General features: G+C 36.0%; 1 protein-coding gene across 2 annotated transcripts in view; it reads left to right on the forward strand.

The window, feature by feature from the left end:
• Positions 1-4,111: 4,111 nt before the first annotated feature.
• LOC132141612 (kremen protein 1-like) overlaps positions 4,112-26,239 on the forward strand; it is a 63,026-nt gene continuing 40,898 nt past the window's right edge. The window contains exon 1 of one of the 2 annotated variants that reach the window (XM_059551295.1): positions 4,112-4,393. In XM_059551295.1, the coding sequence (XP_059407278.1) occupies positions 4,318-4,393 (76 nt within the window). In that variant the 5' untranslated portion in view covers positions 4,112-4,317. The remainder of the gene's footprint in view (positions 4,394-26,239) is intronic. The other variant, XM_059551294.1, reaches the window with a different exon arrangement.

Raw genomic sequence — 26,239 nt, forward strand, 5'->3', positions numbered from 1 at the left:
ATGCATCTTGTTTGCATTGTATTTTAATACTGTATGTCTCATATTTGATCTCTAGGAGTTATAATTATATTCATTTTATATGTTTTGTGTTTGCATAGTACACATTTACAACATTAAATTGCATTATATATAAATGTTATTTTTAAATATATCAAAATACATATAACATTTATTAAGTGTAATATATACTATTTTATAGTATATTCATTTATTGTTTTAAGGAAAATAACTTTTAACCCTTAACGTTTCTTAAAAAAAAGAAAAAAAAGAAAGAAATTGAATGTAGCGCATAAAGGATGTTTTGTGAATGACTGAAATGTAAGTTCTGAATTATTTGACATGGGAAAATATGAGATCATGTTTACTACTATGAGGACAGGGAGTGTGACTTCTCTCTCGGGAATGCTTATAATTATCATATATTTACAACATCAGACAAAGGCACATCTAACTACCCGAAATACACCTGAGTAAGTTGTTTGGGCTCGACTGTCTAATTTTAATGTAGTCACATGCTCTTTTAAACAAGATGTTAAACTGTAAGCAGTAGTAATTGTGGGCTTCGCTGGTGCACGAGACAAATCTAATCATGCTGGGTTTTGTAAGTTTACTGGATCAAGCCTTGCTTATGTTCTGACCATCCTGCTGATGATTCACTGCCTTCTTTTCACTTTCATACCCAACCGAATCCTTTCAATCGTGTTATTTTTACCCAGCCGTTTGGGGTGATTTGGTTTTGATTTCAGTCACTTCTGCTTGCTCTGCTCTGGAGACCGAGGTCAGGGATCCTTCATTCATGTGTTCTCCCACTAGAGAGGGACATTCTGCACAAGTGATGCTGCTTGTTTTATGTGCTGGGATGTATGACACAGAAATGAGGCTTATGTTCCAGTGAGTAGTGTCATTATTTACCACAGGATTCAAATTTACATTCATGTTATATTCCACCCGTTTATGTAAACACAGAAAAAGGGCAAATATTAACTATACAGAATCATAAAACTAACGTATGAATATATAAGTCCTTATTTAGTCTTTTATGTTTTTTCATGCATGTAAAAAAGTGTATTTTAAATAGCTTTTTTTTATGAACTCTTCAACACTGTTGGTTAAGTTAGTGTAATAATAAATAATTATGATACTAATTTCTTTAGATTACTGTACCAGTTTCTCTTTCTAAAAAGTACTGCATTACTACTAACCTTCTAAATCTAAGATCAATCTTGACCAGACATGAGACACTGACATAAAACTGCTCTTTAATTATTTCAAATAAATAATATAAAATTGCATAAATAATTTATCAACTGACCAAAGTATTTTAAAGGGAAGCAGTTACGGTAAAAACATACATTTTAATATTAAATGTTAAATCCACTATTGTTTTACATTGTATAGTTTTATAATCGATACAGTAATGCAATTAAATCAGAAATAAATCAGAAGTCGAAAAAGTTTGTCTGTATTTTAAACGTCACAACTGCACAAACAAGTCTTAAAATGTACAATCAATTTTAATTAATTTATTATTATTTATTAATAATATTTAGTCAGTTATTTTTCATATATTATTTGTATTTTTTAAATATTTTAAATTAACCCTATCTATCTATCTATCTATCTATCTATCTATCTATCTATCTATCTATCTATCTATCCTACAGAAAGTCACATATTTGTTAGTGGAAAAGGGCGCTTTAAAAGTCTACGGGTTATTTTCTTAACTCTTTGTTGTCTGTGGCTTGCAGCTATTGGATTTGTGGCCAGCCCACAGCGCGCAACAGGTATATGCCCCCATGCATGGACGCCTTATAGGGGGGAAAAGTTAGGACAATTCTAAGGGCCCCTGACTGACAGGGGGCCCAACAAATAGGTAAAAACTAATAAAATGTTTTTATTATATTATACACTATATAAACCATCATCATTAAATATATTTCAAATAATAATAAAATTAATGATGTCTTTGATTTTAATTTTTGTCAATAAAAGTTCAATATTACCACTGACATCCATATTGACCGACCACCCCCCTGTATCTGCATGAAATGGTTTGGTCCTGCCTTAGCGCACTAATCAGTGACGGTGTTTAGTTAGTTGCAAACAAACAAGTCAATCAATGCAGGGTGCGCTAGGCTAGCAGTGTTAATTTCGTTAAGAAGACAACGATGAAAAATATTCCTTAACGAACATTTTTTATTTGACTCTGAGGAGACATTGATGAGCTAAAAATAATATCTGATGACGAAATTATAACGACATTTATGCAGCGTTTTCGTTAACTAGACGAGACTGGACTATAATGTTATTTGAGGACTATTGGACATTCAAAATGCATCCTATCGGCTATTGTCTTTCAAAATGTGCGTCCCTGTCATTGGATTGCGATCGGATAAGGGCCGTTTGTATATCAAGTCAGTATAACAGCCGCAGTGGATGAATAGACTTATAAAACGCGATCTGAAACAATGGGCTCAGCATCTGAAGGGGCATGGATGAGGTCTCCAGAAGTAGATTAACTTTAAAGTTAGTGAAGGCGGGATAGGCGTAATCACGCTGATAGAATGGCCCTCTCGCGCGCGCGCCACTTCCTCAGTTCAACTTCTCACCGAGCGGCAACCTCCCGCTCTCTCTCGTGAGGCCAATAAGGAAGTGACAAAAACTGCAATTCATCGACTGGCCGCTTGAGGCTGGCTGCAAAAGGGAGTCAATCCCATAGACTCCCCATGTTAAAATGCCCAACTTTAAAGCAGAAAAAAACATGTTTACAGCCTGGTTCAAAAAATTATTTTGGTCTATATTGCTAATTTTGCCCTTCATGACAACTGTGAGGGGGGTGAATTTTTTTTAAAACTCATCCGTTTAAATTATATTAAGACTTAAAATTCTGCATGATTAAGGGCGTGGCCACTTGAGTGACAGGTGGATTGCCGCTGCTGACAATGCCGTCGCGCTAGGTGGGCGTGGCTTCAGCAATCAGCTCCCGCCTTTTTGCCCATTTTCGATTTTCCGGGAGAGTCGCGCGGTGACGCGCTGCCAAGATGGCGACGGCCCGCTCTGCACACTTTGCGCTTCAAAACCGCTATTGAGGAGTCTATGGGTGACGTCACGGACACTACGTCCATATTTTTTTTACAGTCTATGGTTCTCACATACATCGCGCGATCAGTTCTCAGCGCTCAAATACACACACAGCAGTCCACATGTTTATCGTGTAGAGTATCTCACGTAAATACAATAGGTTATGGATTAAGTGAACGTGAACAGGTGTGTGAAAACTGAACGTGTGTCAGTATTTCATGCATGCCTTCCGTCTGAAAAGGACAGCGTTCCAAATTAAAAAGGCTACCTATGTCATTAATTTTAACCAACAAAAGACGTTTAATAAATGTATACATGTTAAGTAAAACCTACAGTATCTGAAAAATTAGTTTAATTTTTATCTCTATTGTATTTGTCTTACTGTGCTTCTATATATATATAAGTTGCGCCTTTTTCACTTCTGTTAAATGGATAGTTCACCCAAAAAATTGTCATAGTTTATTCAAGATTTTCCAAATGTATTCCTTGATTCAAATTTCTCATAAACTTAATTGATTTGGTCTAAAGAGAGAAGAATTAATGATTATTTTAAGTTGAAAACTACATATAAATTAGCTACCACTGTGTTAATGACTTTGCATCAATCCAGGGAGGCATAAGTGCCTTTCACCCTGTTACGACTTGATGAACCACTGAAACGATTTTGGAAACATTATTTTAAGGTAAAAAATGTTACATGGAGTTGCTTTAAGGACATTATTATGGTGGCTTTTAATCTTGCATCAAATAGTGGACTGCATACTGTATGCAGACTTGCATTTACAAATCACCAGCAGTAAATATTGTGCTAGTACTAGAATTGAACTACAAGCAGCAAGACAGTTGCAAGCCTTTGATTAGAGTTATGTAAAGCTTTTGATGGGACAGTTAGGTCCTAGAGATGTGGTGACAACAGCTGCACAGAGGGGGCCCAATTAGATTTTTTTGTCATGGGGCCAAAAATTCCTGGCAACGCCCCTGCCCCCATGCACGGGGCAGGTTGAATCTATTGCCCCGATTTCCTGTCACATGATTTGAAATAGGATCCCTGCTTTTTCTGCTATCTGTCTTGTGCGCGAGCGTCTGCTAGAAGTCGAGACGCTCTTAACGCAGACGCGCAGCGAGATTCGCTGACATTCATCTGCTCGCCGCACCAGACTGGACTCGAACACTTCACCTGTGAGGAGAGAGGAAGAGAGGGTGTTCAGATCTCTTACAGCCTGCTCCAGAAGAGCGATGGATTCGCGGAGGATCGCAGCTTTGCTCCTCGCTGCCTGCTTCAGCGCGTCGGCTTCAGATCAGTTCGAAACGGGTTAGTTCTCAACTCTTCCGAGCTGTGACTTTGTGCATTCTGGTGGCTGGAGCTCTTTAATGAGATGTGTCTGAGACTAGTGCATTGCCCCGACTCCAGCCTCGAGATGCAATTAAGCTTTATGAAGCACTCAATGATTTACGCGCTAAATAGTTACCTAAACCCTCTTTGAACGCTGTTGAATCATCTTCAGTAAGAGCCACTCTTGAAGTCTTGAAAAGGGAAGCTTATTCAAACTATGTGTTCTCTGTATTTGTTAAATGCATTACTTTGTCGGGTATTAAGAATCTTTAAAGTATGCTTTGGTATAAGGTGTGATTAAATATTATGAATGTGTAACCGTAATGATCTCTTTTTTTTTTTGAGAAACAGATGGATACATTAAATCTTATGCTTGTTATTGAAAATGTAAAATATATCTTCATCATCGTCATATATCTTAAAATGCATTGTAGCTATCATTCTTTATGTATAGCATATATGTTTGTATATACATATAGGATATATATATATATATATATATATATATATATATATATATGTATGTATGTATGTATGTATACACACACACACACACACACACACACATATAATATTCCTAGTTAAAGAATGATAACTACAATGCATTTCAAGATATAACATGAGGGTGATGATATATTGAAAGTTTTAAATAACAAGCATAAGATTTATCCATTTCTCAAAAAAAAAAAAAAAATATATATATATATATCTTGAAAATATACCTAGTTAAAAAATGATAATATACCACACAGATGCTTACATTTTCAGTTTTCAAGAAAGTTATCCAAGAAAGGTATGACATCCTTACAAAACTTTAGGCGTAGTTTCCACCAAAATACCAGTTACAACAATGATTGTTGTTACTGCAACGTACTAATAGAGGATCTTATTCAAAGAGAATAAAAGCTTTCAATATCTTATTGGACGGCAGAATGGCGAGTGATAACCACAAGTTAACACAGTTTTATTTTACTAGCAAGAGCCACAGTAACAATGCTGTTTTGGCAGAAACCATTGTTACCTTTGTAAATATCTGTAAGGGATCTCTTTGTGTCATCATTGGCGAATTAAACTGCTCTTGGGAGTTAAAAAAAAAAATAATAATAAAAAAAACCTAGGTATCTCTGACAGATTGAATTTTCTGACATTAATGTTCTTCACTGGATGTCTTTTAGTTTTTCTCATTCTGCTTGTACTTTATAGGAAGTTATATTCTTTTCATATGACATACGGGTTATTTTCCCTTAGAAACACAACTTTCAGTTATACCTTTATCTTGAGACTTTTAAATGTGTCATAAATCCATCTGCGGCATCAGACAAACACCAGGAGTTAGGCACGATGAACTGCATATTGTCTCTATGCAAACCTCCCAAAAATGTTTATTTTGATGTTTAGCAGCAACCACATTAATCAGAAGTCTTACCAGATAAACAGCGGACAATTCAAAGTGTGTGTGGTAGTTTAGAATGAGAAAATTAGATATAGATTAGAATTATTAGGTGTTATTATCAAACCCTATTACCAATTTGTTATTATAAAATAAAATCTGTAAAAAACAAATTTGTGACCATCACACACTCTACTAATATTAACTTGGAGGTTAATAGTTTTAAAATGTTTTGTTTTCCTACATTCAGGTAGTTAAAGTGGATCTAATTGAAAAAAAATGACCCTATAGTCTTTGAAGCTGACTTGACTGAAATGCACAAGCCGCTTGCTTTGATTATAATGGGACGGCTCCAGGTCGTCGCAAAAGCTGTAATTTGTGTTGTGTTTCAAGTCTCAGAAGCAAATCCCCTACGCTCTCTTCTAATTTATTTTCGTTTAATTATAGCCTTTGATTCAAATGACAGGTTAGGCAATCTGGGCGATGCCCAAGCACTGCCGTCTATAGTACACCTATGCATTAGCAATGTATTTAAAGCTGCTTTCCAGAACATATTCATAATAATTACTCATGCTCTTGGGTGACTTATACCTCTTTACAAGTTGTTTTTTTTCCTATTTTGTGACTAATTTTGACAGGTCTAATTAGTGCTGTAATAATTAATAAGGCATGTATCCACCCAGATGTTTGAATGTGTTGAAATGACTTGATGGCTCATTGCATGTTCCTTGTGTTTTCATATAAAATATATGGTAATGAAAATCATTTAAATTTGCACTTTTTGTTCTCAATTTCCGAATAATATGAGTTTGATTAATTGCATGAGTTATTAAGTCCATGCATTCTTGTACCTGCTCTGGTGAGGTGTTTTAGGGAGTCATAAGAGCATTTGTTTGGCCATTCAGTTCTGCATTTCTGCAAATAACTTATTATTGGTATTTGATGAGCAAAAGGCATTCTGTTGCTCATGCAAATTAAAAAGTGAATGATGAAATGCTTTACAGCTAAAATAAAGGTGTGAGACATGTAAAGAACAGCATGGCATCTGTGGATTTTCATTAATAGAGAGAAATGCATTATTGCTGTCCTTGGAAAACCTTAAAGGGTTAGTTCACCCAGATAGCAAAATTATGTAATTAATATCTTACCCTCGTGTTGTTCCAGACCCGTAAGACCTCCGTTTATCTTCTGAACACAGTTTAAGATATTTTAGATTTAGTCCGAGAGCTCTCAGTCCCTCCATTGAAGCTGTGTGTACGGTCTACTGTCCATGACCAGAAAGTTAATAAAAACATCATCAAAGTAGTCCATGTTAGGGTCAGTTAGAATTGTTTGAAGCATCGAAAATACATTTTGGTCCAAAAATAGCAAAAAAGAACGACGACTTTATTCAGCATTGTATTCTCTTCCGTGTCTGTTGTGTGAGAGAGTTCAAATCAAAGCAGTCTGGATATCCGGTTCGCGAACGAATCATTCAGTTCACCAAATCGAGCTGAATCGTTTTAAACGGTTTGCATCTATAATACGCATTAATCCACAAATGACTTACGCTGTTAACTTTTGAACTCTGAGTTCAAACAAACCAATATCCCGGAGTAATTCATTTACTCAAACAGTACACTGACTGAACTGCTGTGAAGAGAGAACTGAAGATGAACACCGAGCCGAGCCAGATAACGAACAACAGACTGACTCGTTCACGAGTCAAGAACCGGTTGCATCGGTTTTCGGATCACCAGTAGGTCTTTCGGACAGTTCGATTCAATAAACTGGTTGAAGAAAACGGTTCACCGGTTCTTTTGCGCTCGACGTAATGGCGTCATTTGCGATTAATTGCCCTTGATTCAAGCCTTCGGTTTACCTGCGCTCATAACACTAGCACAGAATCAGTTCAGAATCCATCACCAAAAGAATCAGTTCGATTCATGCGCTCTGTGTGTCAGTCTGCTTCACGCTGAATCACACATGCGCAGTATCATCAGCTCCTCGGTTCACGAATCGGACGCGTCTGACAGAAACAGTTCTTGACTCGTGAGCGAGTCAATCTTTTGTTCGTTATCTGGCTCGGCTCGGTGTTCATCTTCAGTTCTCTCTTCACAGCAGTTCAGTCAGTGTACTGTTTGAGTAAATGAATTACTCCGGGATATTGGTTTGTTTGAACTCAGAGGGAGTGTCAGCCACATTAAAAAAGTTAACAGCTTAAGTCATTTGTGGATTAATGCGTATTTGATAGGGGAGAGCAGGGGCGAAAGTACCATTTTTCAGAAAAACATCATTTTAAAAGATAATGTTGTAGACAGAGATATATTTCTGCTGTGGCCAGTAACTCAGAAGTGTGGTCTATCAATACCAGGTGGTACTTTGTAGAAATGTAGAAAGGCTTCAGTATAATTTCAATTTGAACATAAGTTGCACATTGTTACTTTTGACCCCATCGGTTGGGACGAAAGTAACACACAGGTGGGTTAAAAGTAACACAACAATATAAACTAGATTTATTTTCTGTTACTCTTATTTTTATTAAGTATACCTGACTTTGACCTTGTAAATATGTAACTGCAAACATATTCTGTCTTTTATTTTTGTAAAAAAAAAATATTAAATTACATATTTATATTTATATTTTTATTTTAAATTTAAGTTTCATCAAATGTCTCAAAACCCGACTGTACAAACTTTATTTTTTATTTTTTTATTTCAGTTTATTTTTATAAAACATTTTTCAACAGAATGGACAATATAATAATTAAATTAAATTGGCATAATATAAATTCTAAACATAATGTAACAGTAGGCCTATTCATGTTTCCATCCAGTTGTTTTTATGCATAAATTCAAAATGTGCATTAAAACATCTGGAAACACTGCAAATTCATAGCTGGAGGTGTAAAAGCTAAGGTATGGCTAAAACCTAAATATAACTAAGGTAAATGCGAGGTAGGAGCTGCCCAGATGTTCCTCTATGTCCAGAAACGCTCTCTCATAAACATCTGGATAAAACCAGACCACTGTTTGTCTTTCTGACCCTCACTCAGACGTATTCTTTTGGTATAATATGACATAAACATTTTTATAAATGATGCAAGAGACAGAAATTCACAGAATAGCATGTGCCGGAACAAAATAAATACTTCTTGTCACTGTAGCGGGACAAAAGTAACAACTGTTACTTTCGTCCCGACAGGAACTCCTGGCATTTAAACCTGATTTACTTTTATACTAAAAAACTTTCAATTCAATTCAATTCAATTCAAGTTTATTTGTATAGCGCTTTTTACAATACAAATCGTTACAAAGCAACTTTACAGAAAATTATGTTTCTACAATATTTAGTAGTAGCTAGTAGTTTGTGCACGTTTGACAGGACTTTAGAAAAATAAAAATAATAATAATAATACAAGACGTAGTCAGCTAGATGATGAACTATCAATATTATTAATTAATAGTAATTATATGATGCAGTCACACATGTAGCTATAATTGTTAGTTCTGTTTGTTGATTCAAGGTTAGGATCATCTGGGGTCCTCTGAGGGTCAGCATCATCTCTTCTCAGGTGTTCTGGATCCAGACTGGAGCTTGTGTAAAACATAGAAACAAGATAGAGACATCATTAGCATAGCTGCTGATCCAACAAAGTAAAATTAGTTTAACCCAAGCTAAAGAATAAAAATGCAGATGCAACTACACTCACAATTTAAGAGATACATTATTCGAATGCTTGGCGAAAGAGATGCGTTTTTAATCTAGATTTAAACAGAGAGAGTGTGTCTGAACCCCGAACATTATCAGGAAGGCTATTCCAGAGTTTGGGAGCCAAATGTGAAAAAGCTCTACCTCCTTTAGTGGACTTTGCTATCCTAGGAACTACCAAAAGTCCAGCGTTTTGTGACCTTAGGGTGCGTGATGGGTTGTAGCGTGGTAGAAGGCTAGTTAGGTACGCAGGAGCTAAACCATTTAGGGCCTTATAGGTAAGTAATGATAATTTGTAACAGATACGGAACTTAATAGGTAGCCAGTGCAGAGACTGTAAAATTGGGGTAATATGATCATATTTTCTTGACCTGGTAAGGACTCTAGCTGCTGCATTTTGGACTACCTGTAGCTTGTTTATTGACGAAGCAGGACAACCACCTAGAAGTCCATTACAATAGTCCAGTCTAGAGGTCATGAAAGCATGAACTAGCTTTTCTGCATCAGAAACAGATAACATGTTTCGTAGCTTGGCAATGTTTCTAAGATGGAAGAATGCAGTTTTTGTAACATTGGAAATATGATTTTCAAAAGACAAATTGCTGTCTAATATAACACCCAGATTTCTGACTGTAGAGGAAGTAACAGTACATCCGTCTAGTTGCAGATTGTAATCTACAAGATTCTGTGTGGTGTTTTTTGGTCCAATAATTAATATCTCTGTCTTATCCGAATTTAATTGGAGAAAATTATTTGTCATCCAATCTTTTACATTTTTAACACACTCTGTTAGCTTAGATAATTGGGAAGTTTCATCTGGTCTCGTTGAAATATATAGCTGAGTATCATCAGCATAACAGTGGAAGCTTATTCCGTATTTTCTAATAATATTACCAAGGGGCAACATGTATATTGAAAATAGAAGGGGACCTAGGACGGATCCTTGTGGCACTCCATATTTTACTGATGATAAATGAGATGACTCTCCATTTAAGTAAACAAAATGGTAGCGATCGGACAGGTAGGATCTAAACCATCTTAGAGCCTGCCCTTGAATACCTGTATAGTTTTGTAATCGATCTATGAGTATGTCATGATCTATGGTGTCGAACGCAGCACTAAGATCAAGTAAGACTAGAAATGAGATGCAGCCTTGATCTGACGCAAGAAGCAGGTCATTTGTAATTTTAACAAGTGCAGTTTCTGTGCTATGGTGGGGCCTAAAACCTGACTGAAATTCTTCATACAGATCATTTTTATGCAGGAAGGTGCTCAATTGAGCAGACACAACTTTTTCTAAAATTTTAGACATAAATGGAAGATTTGAAATAGGCCTATAATTTGCCAGTACACTAGGATCTAGTTTTGGTTTCTTAATAAGAGGCTTGATAACCGCCAGCTTGAATGGTTTTGGGACGTGACCTAAAGATAACGACGAGTTAATGATATTGAGAAGCGGTTCTTCGGCTACAGGTAACAGCTCTTTTAGTAATTTAGTGGGTACAGGATCTAATAAACATGTTGTTGGTTTAGATACAGTGATAAGTTTATTTAGCTCTTCCTGTCCTATATTTGTAAAGCACTGCAGTTTATCTTTGGGTGCGATGGATGAAACTGAAGTGTTAGACGCTGTAGAATCTACATTCGCTGTTGTATTTCTAATGTTATCTATTTTATCAGTGAAGAAATTCATAAAGTCATTACTATTTAACGTTGGTGGAATATTTGAATCAGGTGGCGTCTGGTAATTTGTTAATTTAGCCACTGTGCTAAATAAAAACCTTGGATTGTTTTGGTTATTTTCAATGAGTTTGTGGATATGCTCTGCCCTAGCAGTTTTTAGAGCCTGTCTATAGCTGGACATACTGTTTTTCCATGCAATTTTAAAAACTTCCAAGTTAGTTTTTCTCCATTTGCGTTCAAGACTACGAGTTACTTTCTTGAGAGAGTGAGTATTACTGTTATGTAACTTTGATAATGCAAACTTTAGGATGTGTTAAAGCACTAAATAACCTGTAGATTGATCATTACTGTGACACATGAAACAAAAAAAACAACACAACTAATTAAAAAAAATTACCGCTTCAATAATTTACTTTTTGTACTCGAAAACAGTTTTACCGACCTAACTGCGGGAAATGATGAGGAAATCACGTGATATTTCTCAGCTCCATCAAGGGTTGAATGCTGAATATACCGTCATAGCTGGGAATGCAAATGCAGTAATAGGCTCTGAGAAAATCTCTTTGTTACTTTCGTCCCGGTTCTCCCCTATGCTAACCGTTTAAAACGATTCAGTTCGATTTGGTGAACTGAATGATTCGTTCGCGAACTGGATATCCAGACTGCTTTGATTTGAACTCTCTCTCACAACAGACACGGAAGAGAAGACAATGCTGAATAAAGTCGTCGTTTTTGCTATTTTTGGACCAAAATGTATTTTCGATGCTTCAAATAATTCTAACTGACCCTCTGATGTCACATGGACTACTTTGATGATGTTTTGGACAGTATGGACAGTATACCGTACACACAGCTTCAATGGAGGGACTGAGAGCTCTCGGACTAAATCTAAAATATCTTAAACTGTGTTCAGAAGATAAACTGAGGTCTTACGGGTTTGAAACAACATGAGGGTAAGTTATTAATTACATAATTTTGCTATCTGGGCGAACTAACCCTTTAAATTTGTTGCTTTTTACTTAATATTGCATGAATTGAAAGCATCTGCTCCTTTGCTTTTAAAGGAATAGTTCACCCAAAGCCCTCAGGGATACCCTTAGGCTATCTAAGATAATATGAGTTTGTTTCTTCATTGGAACAAATTTGGAGAAATTCAGCATTGCATCACTTGCTCACCAATGGCTGCTCTACAGTGAATGGGTGCCGTCAGAATGAGAGTCCAAACAGTGTTTCGCTTTACAAGATTTTACAGATGGACTGGAGTGCTGTGTATTACTGTGAAGTTTTTATCAGCTGTTTGGACTCTCACTCTGACGGCACCCATTCACTGAGCATGCATTGGTGAGCAAGTGGTGTTATGGGGAATTGTTCCAAATCTAATGAAGAAAGAAACTCATAGACATCTTGGATGGCCTGACGATGAGTACATTTTCTGCAACTTGTAATTTTTTACTCTTCCTTTAAACATATTTAAGAGACTCGAGCAGCTTTGGTTGAAATTATTTTATTTCAGATGCAAAGACAGATGTGTGGTTATTTCCCCATACTTTTGGCACTTAAAAGTGCACCTGGTGATACTTGTTTTGCTGTGAAAACAAAAAGTGCAGATTGTGGAAATGAACGGAATGGACATGGCTGAAGGGCAAACTGAAGACTTCAAAGCATCATCAGTTTTGCTCAAGTTATTAAATCCATGTCATGCCTTGTCTGTCGTAATAGTTTGGTCCTTCATTTCGCTTCAAAAGGCGAAGCAAGCACCATGTGGCTTATTGGTCGCGGCCAATCGTGAGAAATTAACATCTGAAATTAGATCTCTGATCATAATTATTTGATCATAGTTATTTTGGTTTCTGAAAGCGTGTGATCGACTGAATCAGCTCTTCATCTGCAGACGCTCAGTGAACTCTAATCTTGAAAAGGGAATCCAGTTTGGCTGTAGGTTGATATTTCATCCATCTGTTAGAGGAAATCTCAGTCAGTCGAGCACACATTTAAAGCATGATAAAACCACATGATGCTGTCATCGCTAAAGGTGCTAAAGAAAGATTTGTTGCTGTATTGCATTAGTGTCTGTTTGACAGATCCTTCATTGCTTCTGGAATCATCTCTCTCCTGTTGTGCGGCTGCTTGCCATTGCTGGCTTTATTCTCCCTCGATCTTTGTATTTCCCTCTTGTTCTCCTCTTTTTCTTGCCAGGGCTGTTTGGAGTGAAGCGCCTGCGCTTTGTCTTGTGTCTTCACTCAAAGCCGCTCTGACAGTGAAGGATGGTTTGGGAGGGAAACAGTAGCCAGGTGGTCGGAAACGTGGGCAGGGGAAGAACTTTTGTGCTTTTTCTCTGTCCATTTAACCACTTCCTTTTTTATTCTTTTTCTTTTCACGCTGACTTGTTAAGAAAGTACTGCTGTATTGACCTTTTTGAGTTCATGGCTATTATTTCAAGACTGTAAATGTATGATTGATTTTTTTTAGGGATTAGGTTTTTTTTCTTGCTTTTGTTTGTTTTTGTTCATCCACATAAAATGCTGTCAAGAACATTTTGAAGCCTTGACTAGTTTTTCCTGTGAAACTCGCTTGTCGTGGCATGTTTGCTTCAATGTATATACATGTATGTGTGTGTGTGTGTGTTATGTGTGCGTGGGTTTGTGTGAAAACATTAGCTAGTCTTGTACACTAGTAGTTCATTCACTAGTAGCTTTTTCATCCCTCAGAGGTTGTGTCTGATGCTGTAAAATAAATCCTCTTGATCATGATCTTTGTCTTGTTTTGCAGTAAAAATAAATAAAAAAAATCTACATATTGTTAAAACAAGATATGTTGACTTGAGAAGCAAAATGTGATATTTCAAAAATATTGTTTTAAAATAATATCTAAAGTGTTCATCTCACATCATTGGGAAGTTGATTTTTCTTGTTTTAAGCATAAAGCATTGTGACGTTTATGCTTAAATTGAGATAAACTATTTGCCAATGTGCTAGGAAAAATAAACTTATTCTTTTTTTTTGTTTTGTTTTTTATTAATACAATTTATTTAATATAATAAATTAAAAAATAATTGCAAACCCAGGTATCAAATGCATTCTTGCCAATCAAGAAAATGTGCCTTCTTACAATATTTTCAACAGTAAAAACGGCCAAAAAAATAACCTGGAGCAATGGCTGCTGAAAATTCTCCGCAATAAACAAATCAAATATAAAACAAATGACTTATATGAAAATAAATGGTGAGCATAGGACATTTCTTTCTTTTCTGTTCTCTTTTTTTTGTTAAAAATCTTTTTTAGTAAGTTAATGTTTTTGTTCCAAAACATATATTTGAGTTCATTTGAGATTGGTTTGGTTTGACTAGAATGCATACTTCTGATATAAGTTAAAGTGATCGTGATTCAGAATCAATGCAGTGGCCTTCATGTGTCCACTCACATATCTTTCTGTGTATCTGTGGTGCAGAGGTGGTTAGCTGAGAGTGCTTCTTCTAATTTAGCAACAGAAAAACCCACATCAGTCTGTCGTTACAGAGGGCACTGGAATTCCTTTGGTCCCTACATTTCCCAGAAATCCTTCCACCCATTTCCTGCCAGCATATCCTCACATTTACACACAACAGGCTGTAATTACCCACCCAGCTGATCCGATCCAGAACCAAGCACCGAGAACATGGAACACAAAGATGCCTCTGTAACCAAAAGTGACACAGTATACAGACCGCACTTCTCCTCTGGACAGAGACACAGCCTGTGGTCGCTTCTGTCAATCCCTGTTTCTGACTCTGTTTCTACTGAGCAGGAAATAAGTGCACAACACGTCATGTGTTAATAACAATACCTGAGTGCCAAGTTCGGCTGGGATGTGCGGAGCCAAAAGAGGATAAATGAACACAAGCATTTATCAACCACTTCTACCAAGACTAAATCATTATCCGAGCTTTACTACCCTCTAGGAACTGTCAAAATTATCGATTTTTCTTTAATGCCAAAAATCATTAGGATATTAAGTAAAGATCATGGTCCATGAACATATGTTTTACATTTCCTACTGTAAATATATCAAAACTTAATTTTTTGATTAGTAATATGCATTGCTAAGAATTATTGCACTCTCAGGTTTTCAAATAGTTGTATCTCAGACATATATTGTCCTCCTAACAAACCATACATCAATGGAGAGATGATTTATTCAGCTTTCAGCTGATGTATAACTCTCAATTTCGAAAAATTTACACTTAAGATGCATATAAAAGGAAATACTATTTTATTTTTAAGATTAAAAAAAAAAATTCAGCGTAGGATGTGTTACTTGATCAAAAGTGACATTTATAATGTTACAAATGTCACACCCCTTTGGACTTTTGTCATCCCTCATGTGTTCTGTCACCCAGTTTTCCCTCATGTTTGATTGTCATTTAGTTCAAGTGTGTCTGGTTAATTATCCTCATTTACAACATCCTACCTGTGTCGACTGCCTGGTCGGTCCTGGATTCACCCTTGTGTGGATTTATTAAAAATTATTTGAATTCATCATCATCTTCTTCTTCTTTGTGTGTTTATCTCACTGTAGCGTGACAACAAAATACTTATTTCTAATACTGTTCTTTTGAACTTTCTATACATCAAAGAATACGTAAAAAGAAAAACACAACTTTTGCAACATTGACAACTACAGGAAATGTTTCTTGAGTGCCGAATCAGCATATTAGATTGATTTCTGAAAGGTCATGTGACACTGAAGACTGCAGGAACGATGCTGGAAATACAGCTTTGCATCACAGGAATAAATTACATTTTAAAATATATTAAAATAGATAACATTTGCTTTATATTGTAATAATATTTTACTGTTTTTACCTTTGGGAGCCTTGATTCTAAAAAAAAAATATAACATGCATAACATTTTTAAACACTTTTATTTACGTATTTATTTGTTTATAATCCTACACAAGGAATTTGGTGAATTTTTGAGTGACAAATCATTGAATCGTTCTGGATTGGACCAAATAATTTCTTTGATTCTTTTGATTCAGAAATCAATCATCCTTCCAAATGAATCAAATCTTGTAAATAAATATAATGTTCTTTTGTTTCATTTAATGTTGTGAATGCATTTTTACAGTTATTGTTATAGTTTAACACTAAAGTTTGGTAGGCGGGTGCATACATGAGATTTATGATGGTCATCTCTCCTTTTGTTTGAAGTTACACCAGGGGTCAAAGGTCAAGTCTCAGTTGGCCTATGGATAGTTAGGAGCTTCTGTTCTGTACCTGATGCCTGCTCAGACCTGTTCAAACCTGGCCAATGCACAATCATTCCCTTTCGAGGCAGTTTTATCTTAGGCTATAATTTAACATGCTGTCTATAGACAATAAACACAATCCTAATGACAGTGTTTTAATGAATGCTTTCTCCAAGGTTAATGACTTCGCTACCACTCATTTAGTGGAATATCACGACACCCTTATCACATTTGAGATTTGCATTTAGAGCAAAAGGCAAAACTAAAAACCTGTCTCAAAAAAGTCTAAAAAAAAGTCTCAAACCTGCATTTTTTTTCTGTTGTACTCTGCACAGCAATTTTTGTGTTTTGCTAAAGCTATATCTGACACTGTTGTTTTCTCAGGAGTATGCAAAGGTCAGAGAGAGGTGAGAGGGAGACAGACAGCGGGAGAGAGATTGAGATCTGCTTAACCACCATCACGGTATCCAACATGCTGAGATATGTCAGATGCCTAGTTTAGAAAAATATCCATATTTATAACCGTGGATTTGCAATGTGCTTGTATAAAGCTGGCGAGAGAGAGAATACCTCAGCCGCCTCCCATGCTGCCGTTTTCTGTCTGCGGACATTTGTTTTGGCTCAGGATGAAATAGCCCATGCCATCCACTCACCACTTCCTGTTGACCTCTGATTGGCACGCTGTGGAGTCCGTACAGGTCAAAAGGTCAGCTATATGTTTCTACTGTCACGCAGAGATAGGTCAGGATGATTGACTAGTTGTCAGGCCAATAATGAGCTTGATTAGAGTATTTTCCTTTTTTAATGCAAATTTTGTATTTTTATTGTCCTAGTAATTAAATATAATTATTTTTTTTTAATATATCACAAGTGATAAAATAATTAAATTTAATACATAAACCATATTAATTATATACTTTATAAATATCAATTATATTTTTATTGTTATTATACAGTATATTATATTATTTTAAATTGTATACAATTATGTCAATGAAAAAGATTAATGCATTTTTAATTATTAACAGTGATCAAATATAATTCTAACCATATTTAGGGATAAAATAATTTATTTTATTACATATATAAAAAATCTGACACGATACTTGATTTAATAAATATTGATATCATATATTAAATGATATTTAACTCTAATATAATAAATAAAATATAAAACGTTCCACTCATAATAATAAAATATAATTTAAAACATAAACAATTTTTATGTTAAATTGGATTTAATTATTCTGTCAGTGATTCTCTCAGTGATATGAGTTAAATGTCATTTAATATCTAAAATATTTTGATTATAGTAATTAATTATTGTGTTATATTATTTTATATAGAAAATTGAGAAATAGTTTATGTATTAAATTATATTTACTTGTTATATATATATTTTTTATTTTTATTTCTGTTGCTAAAGAGTCTGTGCAGTTTATTTATTTTCAAGGTGGTTTTACACCTCTTTCCCATGTCAAAATCAGTGTAATGCACTGCCTTTTGTGGTTTATTGCTTTAATATATTGTCAAACCAGCTGTAAACTGTATTCACTTCAGAAATGCCATGACACTAATGGAAGCTGAATATAACCAAACATCACGTCTTTAGGGTGTAAAAGGACTTCTCCTCTTCATAAGAGGAGTGTTTCCCTTCAGTATTTCAGTAGCTCTCCCGTTCTCCCTTTTACACGCATCTCTCCAGGTTCAAGCTGAAAACTGTTACGCTTGTGCAAGCTTCTTTGCTTCTCTCTGACATTTGCAAATGCCTTGAGACAGAGCTTGTCATTTTCAATTGGAATTTCCTCACACGCCGTCTCTATCGCTCTTTCACGTTCTCTTCGTCCAACAGAGTAAAAAAGTCTCATGTGCACTGAATTCATATCGGAGAAGCAAACAATTGGTTTATAGTGAAAATTGTAGCCATTTGCATAGGGAGTGCATGGCGAGCACTCTAGGAAACATGCAAAAACGTTTTCCGAATGTCTGCTAAATTGCATACAGTATCGGCAGTGCTTAGGAAAAATGCTGAAGAGCTAAAACAAACAATAGTGCCACCTGCATGCAAACGCATCTGTCTGGATGATCAAGGTCTAGAGTTTAGTTATCTACACTGCTGATCCAACGATGTCTCACGACCAATTTGTACGTATTTTATGAGGTGGCTAATTTGTACGACCTCACTCGTAGGATTGTATACGATTTCTCTAAACCCAAGTGTCGTGTAGATTTAGGGGCGGGGTTACGTGTAGGTCATTCGTACAGATTCGTACGAATTGTACAGCTCGTAAAATATGGACGATTTGGCACGAGTGTGGTCGTATGAATTCATACGAATTAGCCACCTCGGTAAATATGTACGAATCAGGCTGGCTGAACCAAGCTAAAGCTCTTCTGAAAGAAGCAGCATTTTTTTTGTAATGGATTGTTCCAGTTCTCTCTAGGGGAGAACTAGATTAGACGGTGCTTTGAAAGTCTTCAAAGGCTTTTTATCTTTGTCCGACCGTGTAATAGAGCCGAGAACATTTGAAATGCGCAGCTTAGTCACCAGGGCTTTTTAAATGGCGGTCAAGTCTGCAAGATGCTACCAATGGTAGATGGCTTTATGGAAACTGCCCATTATCTGAAGGAAGTCCTCTAACGTTCCCAACATCTCCGAAGACCAAATCTGAACCCTTTCAAACAAGCAAACATGTACTTATGCGGTGTTTTGTACAGCTATGATTTCAAAAGCCATGACCAATATCATAATGGTAGGATATTGAATTGCCACGGGGAGAGACGTGACCTGTCCTGTGAACTCCCTCAGTTTAATGCGAACGTTGACTTTGGTTTTCCTCCACTGGCCAGAGAGCTCTGAAGGAAGAACTAAAAGGCAAAAAATAAAACTGGCCTTCCACGAAATTCACTTGCTCGAGAGCCCAGAAAGACTTTTGTGGCAAAGAAGCAAATTGTCACCTTGCCTTTTCTTTTCGCGGGAAACTGTGACATGGAACAACAGGAAGAGCGTTGTGGAGGGTCAGATACTTGTGGTGGGGATGAAATAACTTTGTGTTTTGCAGTTCAGGCTAACTTGCAATTAAATGAGATTTAAGCTATTTTATTCATCTTGGAAACGTTCAACCGTGTTTCATTTAGTCAGAGTCATGACCTTTATGATTTAAAGGCACGGTTTACCCAGAAATACAAATTTTGTCATGACTTATTCACCCAAAATGTTTCAGTTTTTTTTTCTCAGTGTAATGGAAATGAATGAGGTCTACTTTTGTTTAGGCACCACTGACTTTCATTATATGCGTAGACGAAAACAGTAAAATTCTCAAAAATGGTCATTGTTACAATGACAATTGTACGATTTTCACTGTATGATTTTTATTCTTCTGTGGAACACAAAAGAAAGTATTTCAAATTTTTATTTATTTATTTATTTTTCCTCAATATAATAAAAATAAACGAGGGCCACTTTTGTTTTGGCCCCACCGACTTTCATTGTGTAGACAAAAACAGTAAAATTCTCAAAAATGGTTTACAATGACAATTTTATATATATATATATATATATATATATATATATATATATATATACTGTTGATGGATGGATAGATAGATAGATAGATAGATGAAAATGAATGAGGGCCACTTTCATTAGACAAAAAAACAGTAAAATCTTAAGAATTTGTCATCATTTATTTATGATTTTCTTTCTTCTATGGAACACAAAATAATCTATTTTTAAAAGTTGACAGTGTTTTCCCCCTCAGTTTAGTAAAAAGATAATAATAAAGAAATAATTAAATAAAATTGTTTTTGGACCCTATTGACTTTCATTGTATAGACAAAAATGGTATAATCCTCAGAATATCTTTGAGGGTGAGTTGACTGATGACAGACCCCCCCCCCCCCCCAAAAAAAAAAACAGTCCAAAAACAAAGAAAGTTGTCCTTATTCCACATCTCTACAGTTCCAGATACACTCAAGTAAATTATATTTAGGTGAACTATCATTTTAATACTTCCGTTTGGTAATTTCACTGACTTTATTTGAACTCTTGTTGGTCTCTTTTACTGTTTTTTAGTGAGTATTTGGAATCAGCCAGGTTCAGTGGCTGGTTCTCTTTGCTCAAAGCTGGCGTAGTCTCTTTTCTCTGTATTAGAGATGAATGAGGCCTATTCAACTGTGGACTCATAGAATACTTCCTCAGGTCCAATTCGAGCAGGTCACTCTTCGTGCCATGTAACTGGATCTCTGAGTCCTCAATAGATCCATGAAAGCGATCCCGTTCTCAGAAAAGACAACAGGGATGCCTTGGACTTTCTTTCTCACGCCTTCTGTCTCTTTCCCTCTATCTCTCTCTCAATATTCCATCTATTTCTCTGCTCTTTTTTTCTCCTTGTATCTGAGCAGCTGAACTGGAACAGGTTTTACCGTCATCAGTTGGAGAAAGAAAGATGTTGATGTTTTTCTGTCTTGTGTGGCAGTTTTTGTTTTGTTTCAGATTGTGAAAGGCACATTTCATTACATGTTTCTTAAGTGAGGGATTGTTGAGAAAAAGCCGACCTGATGAGAATAAAAACCAATATCCAACAAAATAGAAAGAAGAGGAAAAAATGGTAAAGTGAAGTGAACAATGCTGACTTGTCTGCAAGAATTTTAAAGGTTAAATCAGATGTTGTGTAAAGAAGGATAGTGTTATATAGTGTTTTATAGCTGGGGATCCCAAACATTTTTGCCAGATAAATCTATGACAAATTATTTTCTTTAATTAAGGTAATTATTATTTGTTGTTAATCTTTCCAATTTTCAAAAGTGTTCAATTGTGAGAAAATCCTATTGTTTTTTTTTAATATGTATTTTCCATTATATGTTACGTGTTTTTACATGTATTGTATTACATTGTAAATAGGCAATTTAATTTAATTTAATTTAATTTAATTTAATTTAATTTAATTTAATTTAATTTAATTTAATTTAATTTAATTTATTATTTCCAAATAAATATCTATAAATGATTAATTAAATAATTAATTAATATTATTAATTAAATTATAAATATCTAAATATTTATGAAAGGTGCATTTAAATATTCTTATATAATTCTAATATTCTAAAATATATAAAATGTAAAATATATTTTAAGATTTAGTTATTACCAACTTGCTTCGCCCAATCCATAGTTAATTATTATTATTGGTGACTGATAGTTGAGCATCACTATTGCCATCATTTTGTGGTATCACAATTGTTTTTTAGTTTTTTTAAATAACTGTGTTTCATAATTTTCACCTACAGTTGAGAATCCCTATTATTTAAACTAAAAGAGGTACCCAAGCCATTATTGATATTTATAGACCAGAATGTCACTGAAATTTGCGGGTTGAACTCTTTTGACTTGACCACCCAGCAGTCCATTAAAATCCACTCAGTCACTTAAAACCCTGTAGCAACCTCAAAGCAACACCCTGACAACCTTGAGATGAGTTGAAAAAGTTAGATAAGTCTGTAACTTTTTCGATAAAAGCATCTGCTAAGTAGTTGTAGCCTCATAATTGCTCTCAGAGCAGCTCTTAGAGGCAGTCTCTTACTTTACGGCTTGCCTGAAACATTGGTCACAGATGGTGGGTGTTTGTGCAAAACGCATGCATGCACTGATTCTCTCCTGAGGGGAAAAGCAAAAAGCCGTGAGATTATTGGGCTTTTTTAGGCAATGTCTGTACCTGCCGTGTGTGGTAACCACTCGTCTTCATTTTTACATAGTGAATCAGTCCCACGCAACATTCAGTGTAATTAGTTTTAATGAAAACACGTGGCTGGGAGGTGATTTTCAGACATGTTAGAAAATTAAAATGGAACAAAATGAAGTAAAGTATTTCCCCTTCAAACCTTCTCGTTTCATGTTTAATTGGAGCTCCAGTGGAGCAAAGAAAACCCTCCATAGGTTTGACATTGGCTTTAGGTTCACTGCAGGCAGTGCTACCAAGGAAGAAATTAATTTGCGCATATTTCATTTGGTTCATCCTTCCAAATGTTATAATGTACCCTTTTTGTCTCCCTTTTTCCCCACATTATATAACATTTTTAGAAACATGTTGCATCAATTGAAAACCACAGTGCCCAAAAACCCCATTCTCAGATGCTGTCATCATGCACTTATCTCTTTTATGTTTAAAAACTCTTTGTTAGAGTTAATTATGGCTAATTACCAAGATTAAAGAATGGAATCCTGGATAGAGTTCAATTTTTGCTATAAATAGAGGCTTGTGCAAATTTCATAAGTTAATATTAGAATTGGGTCAGGCTGGTCAACGAGGCATAATTATTTTAGGTAGTTTTTTTTTTGTATGCTTTAAAGTGGATGAATTTAAGGGCACAACTTTTCAGAGAATATTTTAGCATCTTATTAGTAACCAATCAACTTGTGGACCCCAAATATTCTTCACTGTGGCTTAAGTCTCACATTTTGAGACCATTTTTTAACTTCCATTATATTGTGCTCCATTGAGCTTGAATGCAAGAGTGCTTCCTTTCCAATTAGTGTCTGACATCCCACCAACTACTCAGCATTTGTCAGCATATGAGTTTTGTATATTCCTAATACTTATAAACCATGTTATTAAAATGCTTTTTTGACATGGCACAATTTTGGTGCTTTTCTCACCTTTTTAGGTAGTATTATTACTGTAAATTTTTTAATGTATCTTATAGAGTTGCATGAAAATACAGTGGAAAAAACATTCAATGCAGCAGTTTGTATCAAAGTTGGATGTAAGGGTTTATGCATGTGAGGGCTTTAGAAAGATAGACAGGTGTGGCCTGTTGCCTGTAATTCACGAGACTTGACTCAAGCTCAAATGCTCAAAAGTGTGGCGTTTAGGGGATGAATGAAGTATACGTCTGTTTATATACCCTTGATTGATTTAACCATTGATTTATATGTACACGTCCTTTGAAGACAGTTACCAAAAACACAGACATGGAAATGCTTAGAACAGTGCAGTTCTGCAGTATTTCTGTGTTTTCAATTTGGCTTGGGTTTGGCCTAAAGTAACATTAGACAGAAACTGTGCTGTGGTGTGGCCTGTAATCACTGTTTCTCAGTATCAGAGGGTCTAACGTTGCACACACATGCCCTACAATGCACCCGACACATGTCTGCCTGCCTAAAACCACATATAATTAACATTCTTGCCATACCAATAAACCTGAGCAAAAACAGGGCGATCCGAAACAGGTGTGAGTTCATGTGTGCACGTGTAGTAAAATACAACACAAGTAGTAAGTGGATCCAAACTTTGATACAGCTTTGGGCAGCTTTGGTTTCATTTAATTCTTAATTCAGCTGCACTCCCATCAGAGGAGAGATGTGGTAACATACTGTAGTCATGTCTCATTTCTCAAAGTTAACCAATTCTTATTTGAAACCATCCCGATTTGAAATATGCATAAAACCTTGGTCTAGTAACCCAGTCTTGGTTGTACTGGCTTTGCCTGAGAACATTGGCTGATAATCTTTACAATTATTGAGTCTCAGAGTTAAGCAGAATCTATACTGTAGCTGACAGCACTGATTATTGATCGGCACAGTTGTTTTCTCTCTTGCTAAAAGCTTAAACATATGCTTCACCCCGCTGTAAATCATGCTCTAAATGTTTTAAGGGCCATGTGGGTGTTGTAATTCTGCACAGAAGGGCAGAGTTGGAGATTTAGCCTGTGTTTTACACTTAAGTCATGAAAAATCCCATTGTCTTTAATCTTTTGAAATATACGATGCTGATATGCTATGTAAACGTAATGCAAATTTAATGAATTACTTCAAGTATCAACCCAAGCTCACTGGAAAACATGCTTGTGATGAGATTCCTGCAAAACTATATTAATTGGTTCATGCAGATTACAAAATGAAATGTCCAGTGAGCGCAGTCTTATTCAAAACAGATAAAGACCGTTTTATTTAGGTTGTTGTACATATCTCATCAGTTGAGATTTAGAAAATAATGTACCACCTTTATTAAACCTTAACCTAAACTTAACTGAAAGTAATGCAAACCTGGGATAAAATGCATTTTCTGAAGCAGCTATTCTATATTAGCTTGCTTTTACAAGTCTTTGAACTCTTTTATCATGCTTTGAACTCGTAGCTCATCTGTGCAGTGCTTTACCAGGTGGGCTTCCGAGCAAGTTTACTACATCTGAAAAAGCAATACATATGGAGGTAATTAAGTGATGCATGTCACAATGCTGAAAAGCTGACAAATCATGCATTGTGGTAAAAGCTTTCTGAGGCCATAACACAATATTACGGAAGGAACTGCATTCAAATGAATCTTTATTAATTGATAATCTGCCCTTTTAATGATAATTTTAATGAAAGGAATGTTTTTTTAGTGTTTGCAGGTATGCGATTATCGGCACAGAGGACACCGTGTGTAATTGAATCGATTGAGTAAATGATTCAACGATTCACACTTGTTTCATTCTCAAGTGAATCTGTGTTTTTAGAATGCATTCATAGTTTCAGAATTGTGTCCTTGAACTCCAAACGAATTGGTTTCTTGGGTAATAGTGCCTAAAATAATCAAGGATCTGTGGGCGGATATCTATTGAGAGCTCTTGATGTAAGAGAGAGGGTGCAAATGACACAAGCATTATGAGATCCTGTGGGAACAATGAGCTCTAGTGTCCTCCCAGACAAATCCTACAATATGACGGCAGTCTACAGCTTTCTTTCACTCTTTCCGTTAATGGATGGGGAGAACAAGAGGTATAGACATAGGATGATGCTGAAAAGGGAGGAATGCTGTGGGAAGAAGCTTATTCATGCATGCTTTTGCATTGTCTGTATCAGAGGTCTCTGTATGCTAGATTTCGTAGGAGTTGTTTAACTCAAGCATGCTTTTCTACAATAAGAATACACCCACATGCTGCCACTCGCTTTAGTGTTAGAGAGTCATGTTTGTTATCACATCTTTGAAAGTCCTGCTCATGTTGATGTGTGCAGATACTGAGCTAAAGGACTCAACACAGTTCAGTCAGTTCAGGACGTTGCAACTATCTACAACCTTTGATAAAGCTGACGAGTTAGACGGCATGTTTTAGCTCTCCGGTGTACATTAGTACAGGCTTACACAACCCACACATGTCTCAGATTCTGGTTGTGTGTTTATATGCAGGCTCATTTGGCAGTTAGGGTTGCACTTCAAAGGCTGGCTTGAGCAGTTTTGGAAAGTGAACATGACCCTAGCATGGGCTCTATCTTTTTGTTTTGCTGTTAATTTTACGAGTCTTGGCTTCATGACCCCCTCCATGACGAAAGGAAATGTAAACTAAACCGGCTGTTACCTCACAAGCTCAACTCAATTTGTGAGGAAATTTGGGGCACTTGAGGAGAGAGGGACTGCAATAAGATCTTTCCTTCTTTTTCTAATGATCTCTGGCTTTTTATAGTCTTGACCATATCCCCACACCTAAACCTAACCTTAAGTGACGTGACGTGACATTCAGCCAAGTATGGTGACCCATACTCAGAATTTGTGCTCTGCATTTAACCCATCCGAAATGCACACACACAGAGCAGTGAACACACACACACACTGTGAGCACACACCCGGAGCAGTGGGCAGCCATTTATGCTGCGGCGCCCGGGGAGCAGTTGGGGGTTCGATGCCTTGCTCAAGGGCACCTAAGTCGTGGTATTGAAGGTGGAGAGAGAACTGTACATGCACTCCCCCCACCCACAATTCCTGCCGGCCCGGGACTCGAACTCACAACCTTTCGATTGGGAGTCCGACTCTCTAACCATTAGGCCACGACTTCCCACGACTCTTTGTTTGTTTATTT

This window comes from Carassius carassius, chromosome 5 (genome assembly GCF_963082965.1).
Source record: "Carassius carassius chromosome 5, fCarCar2.1, whole genome shotgun sequence".
NCBI classification, from domain to species: domain Eukaryota; kingdom Metazoa; phylum Chordata; class Actinopteri; order Cypriniformes; family Cyprinidae; genus Carassius; species Carassius carassius.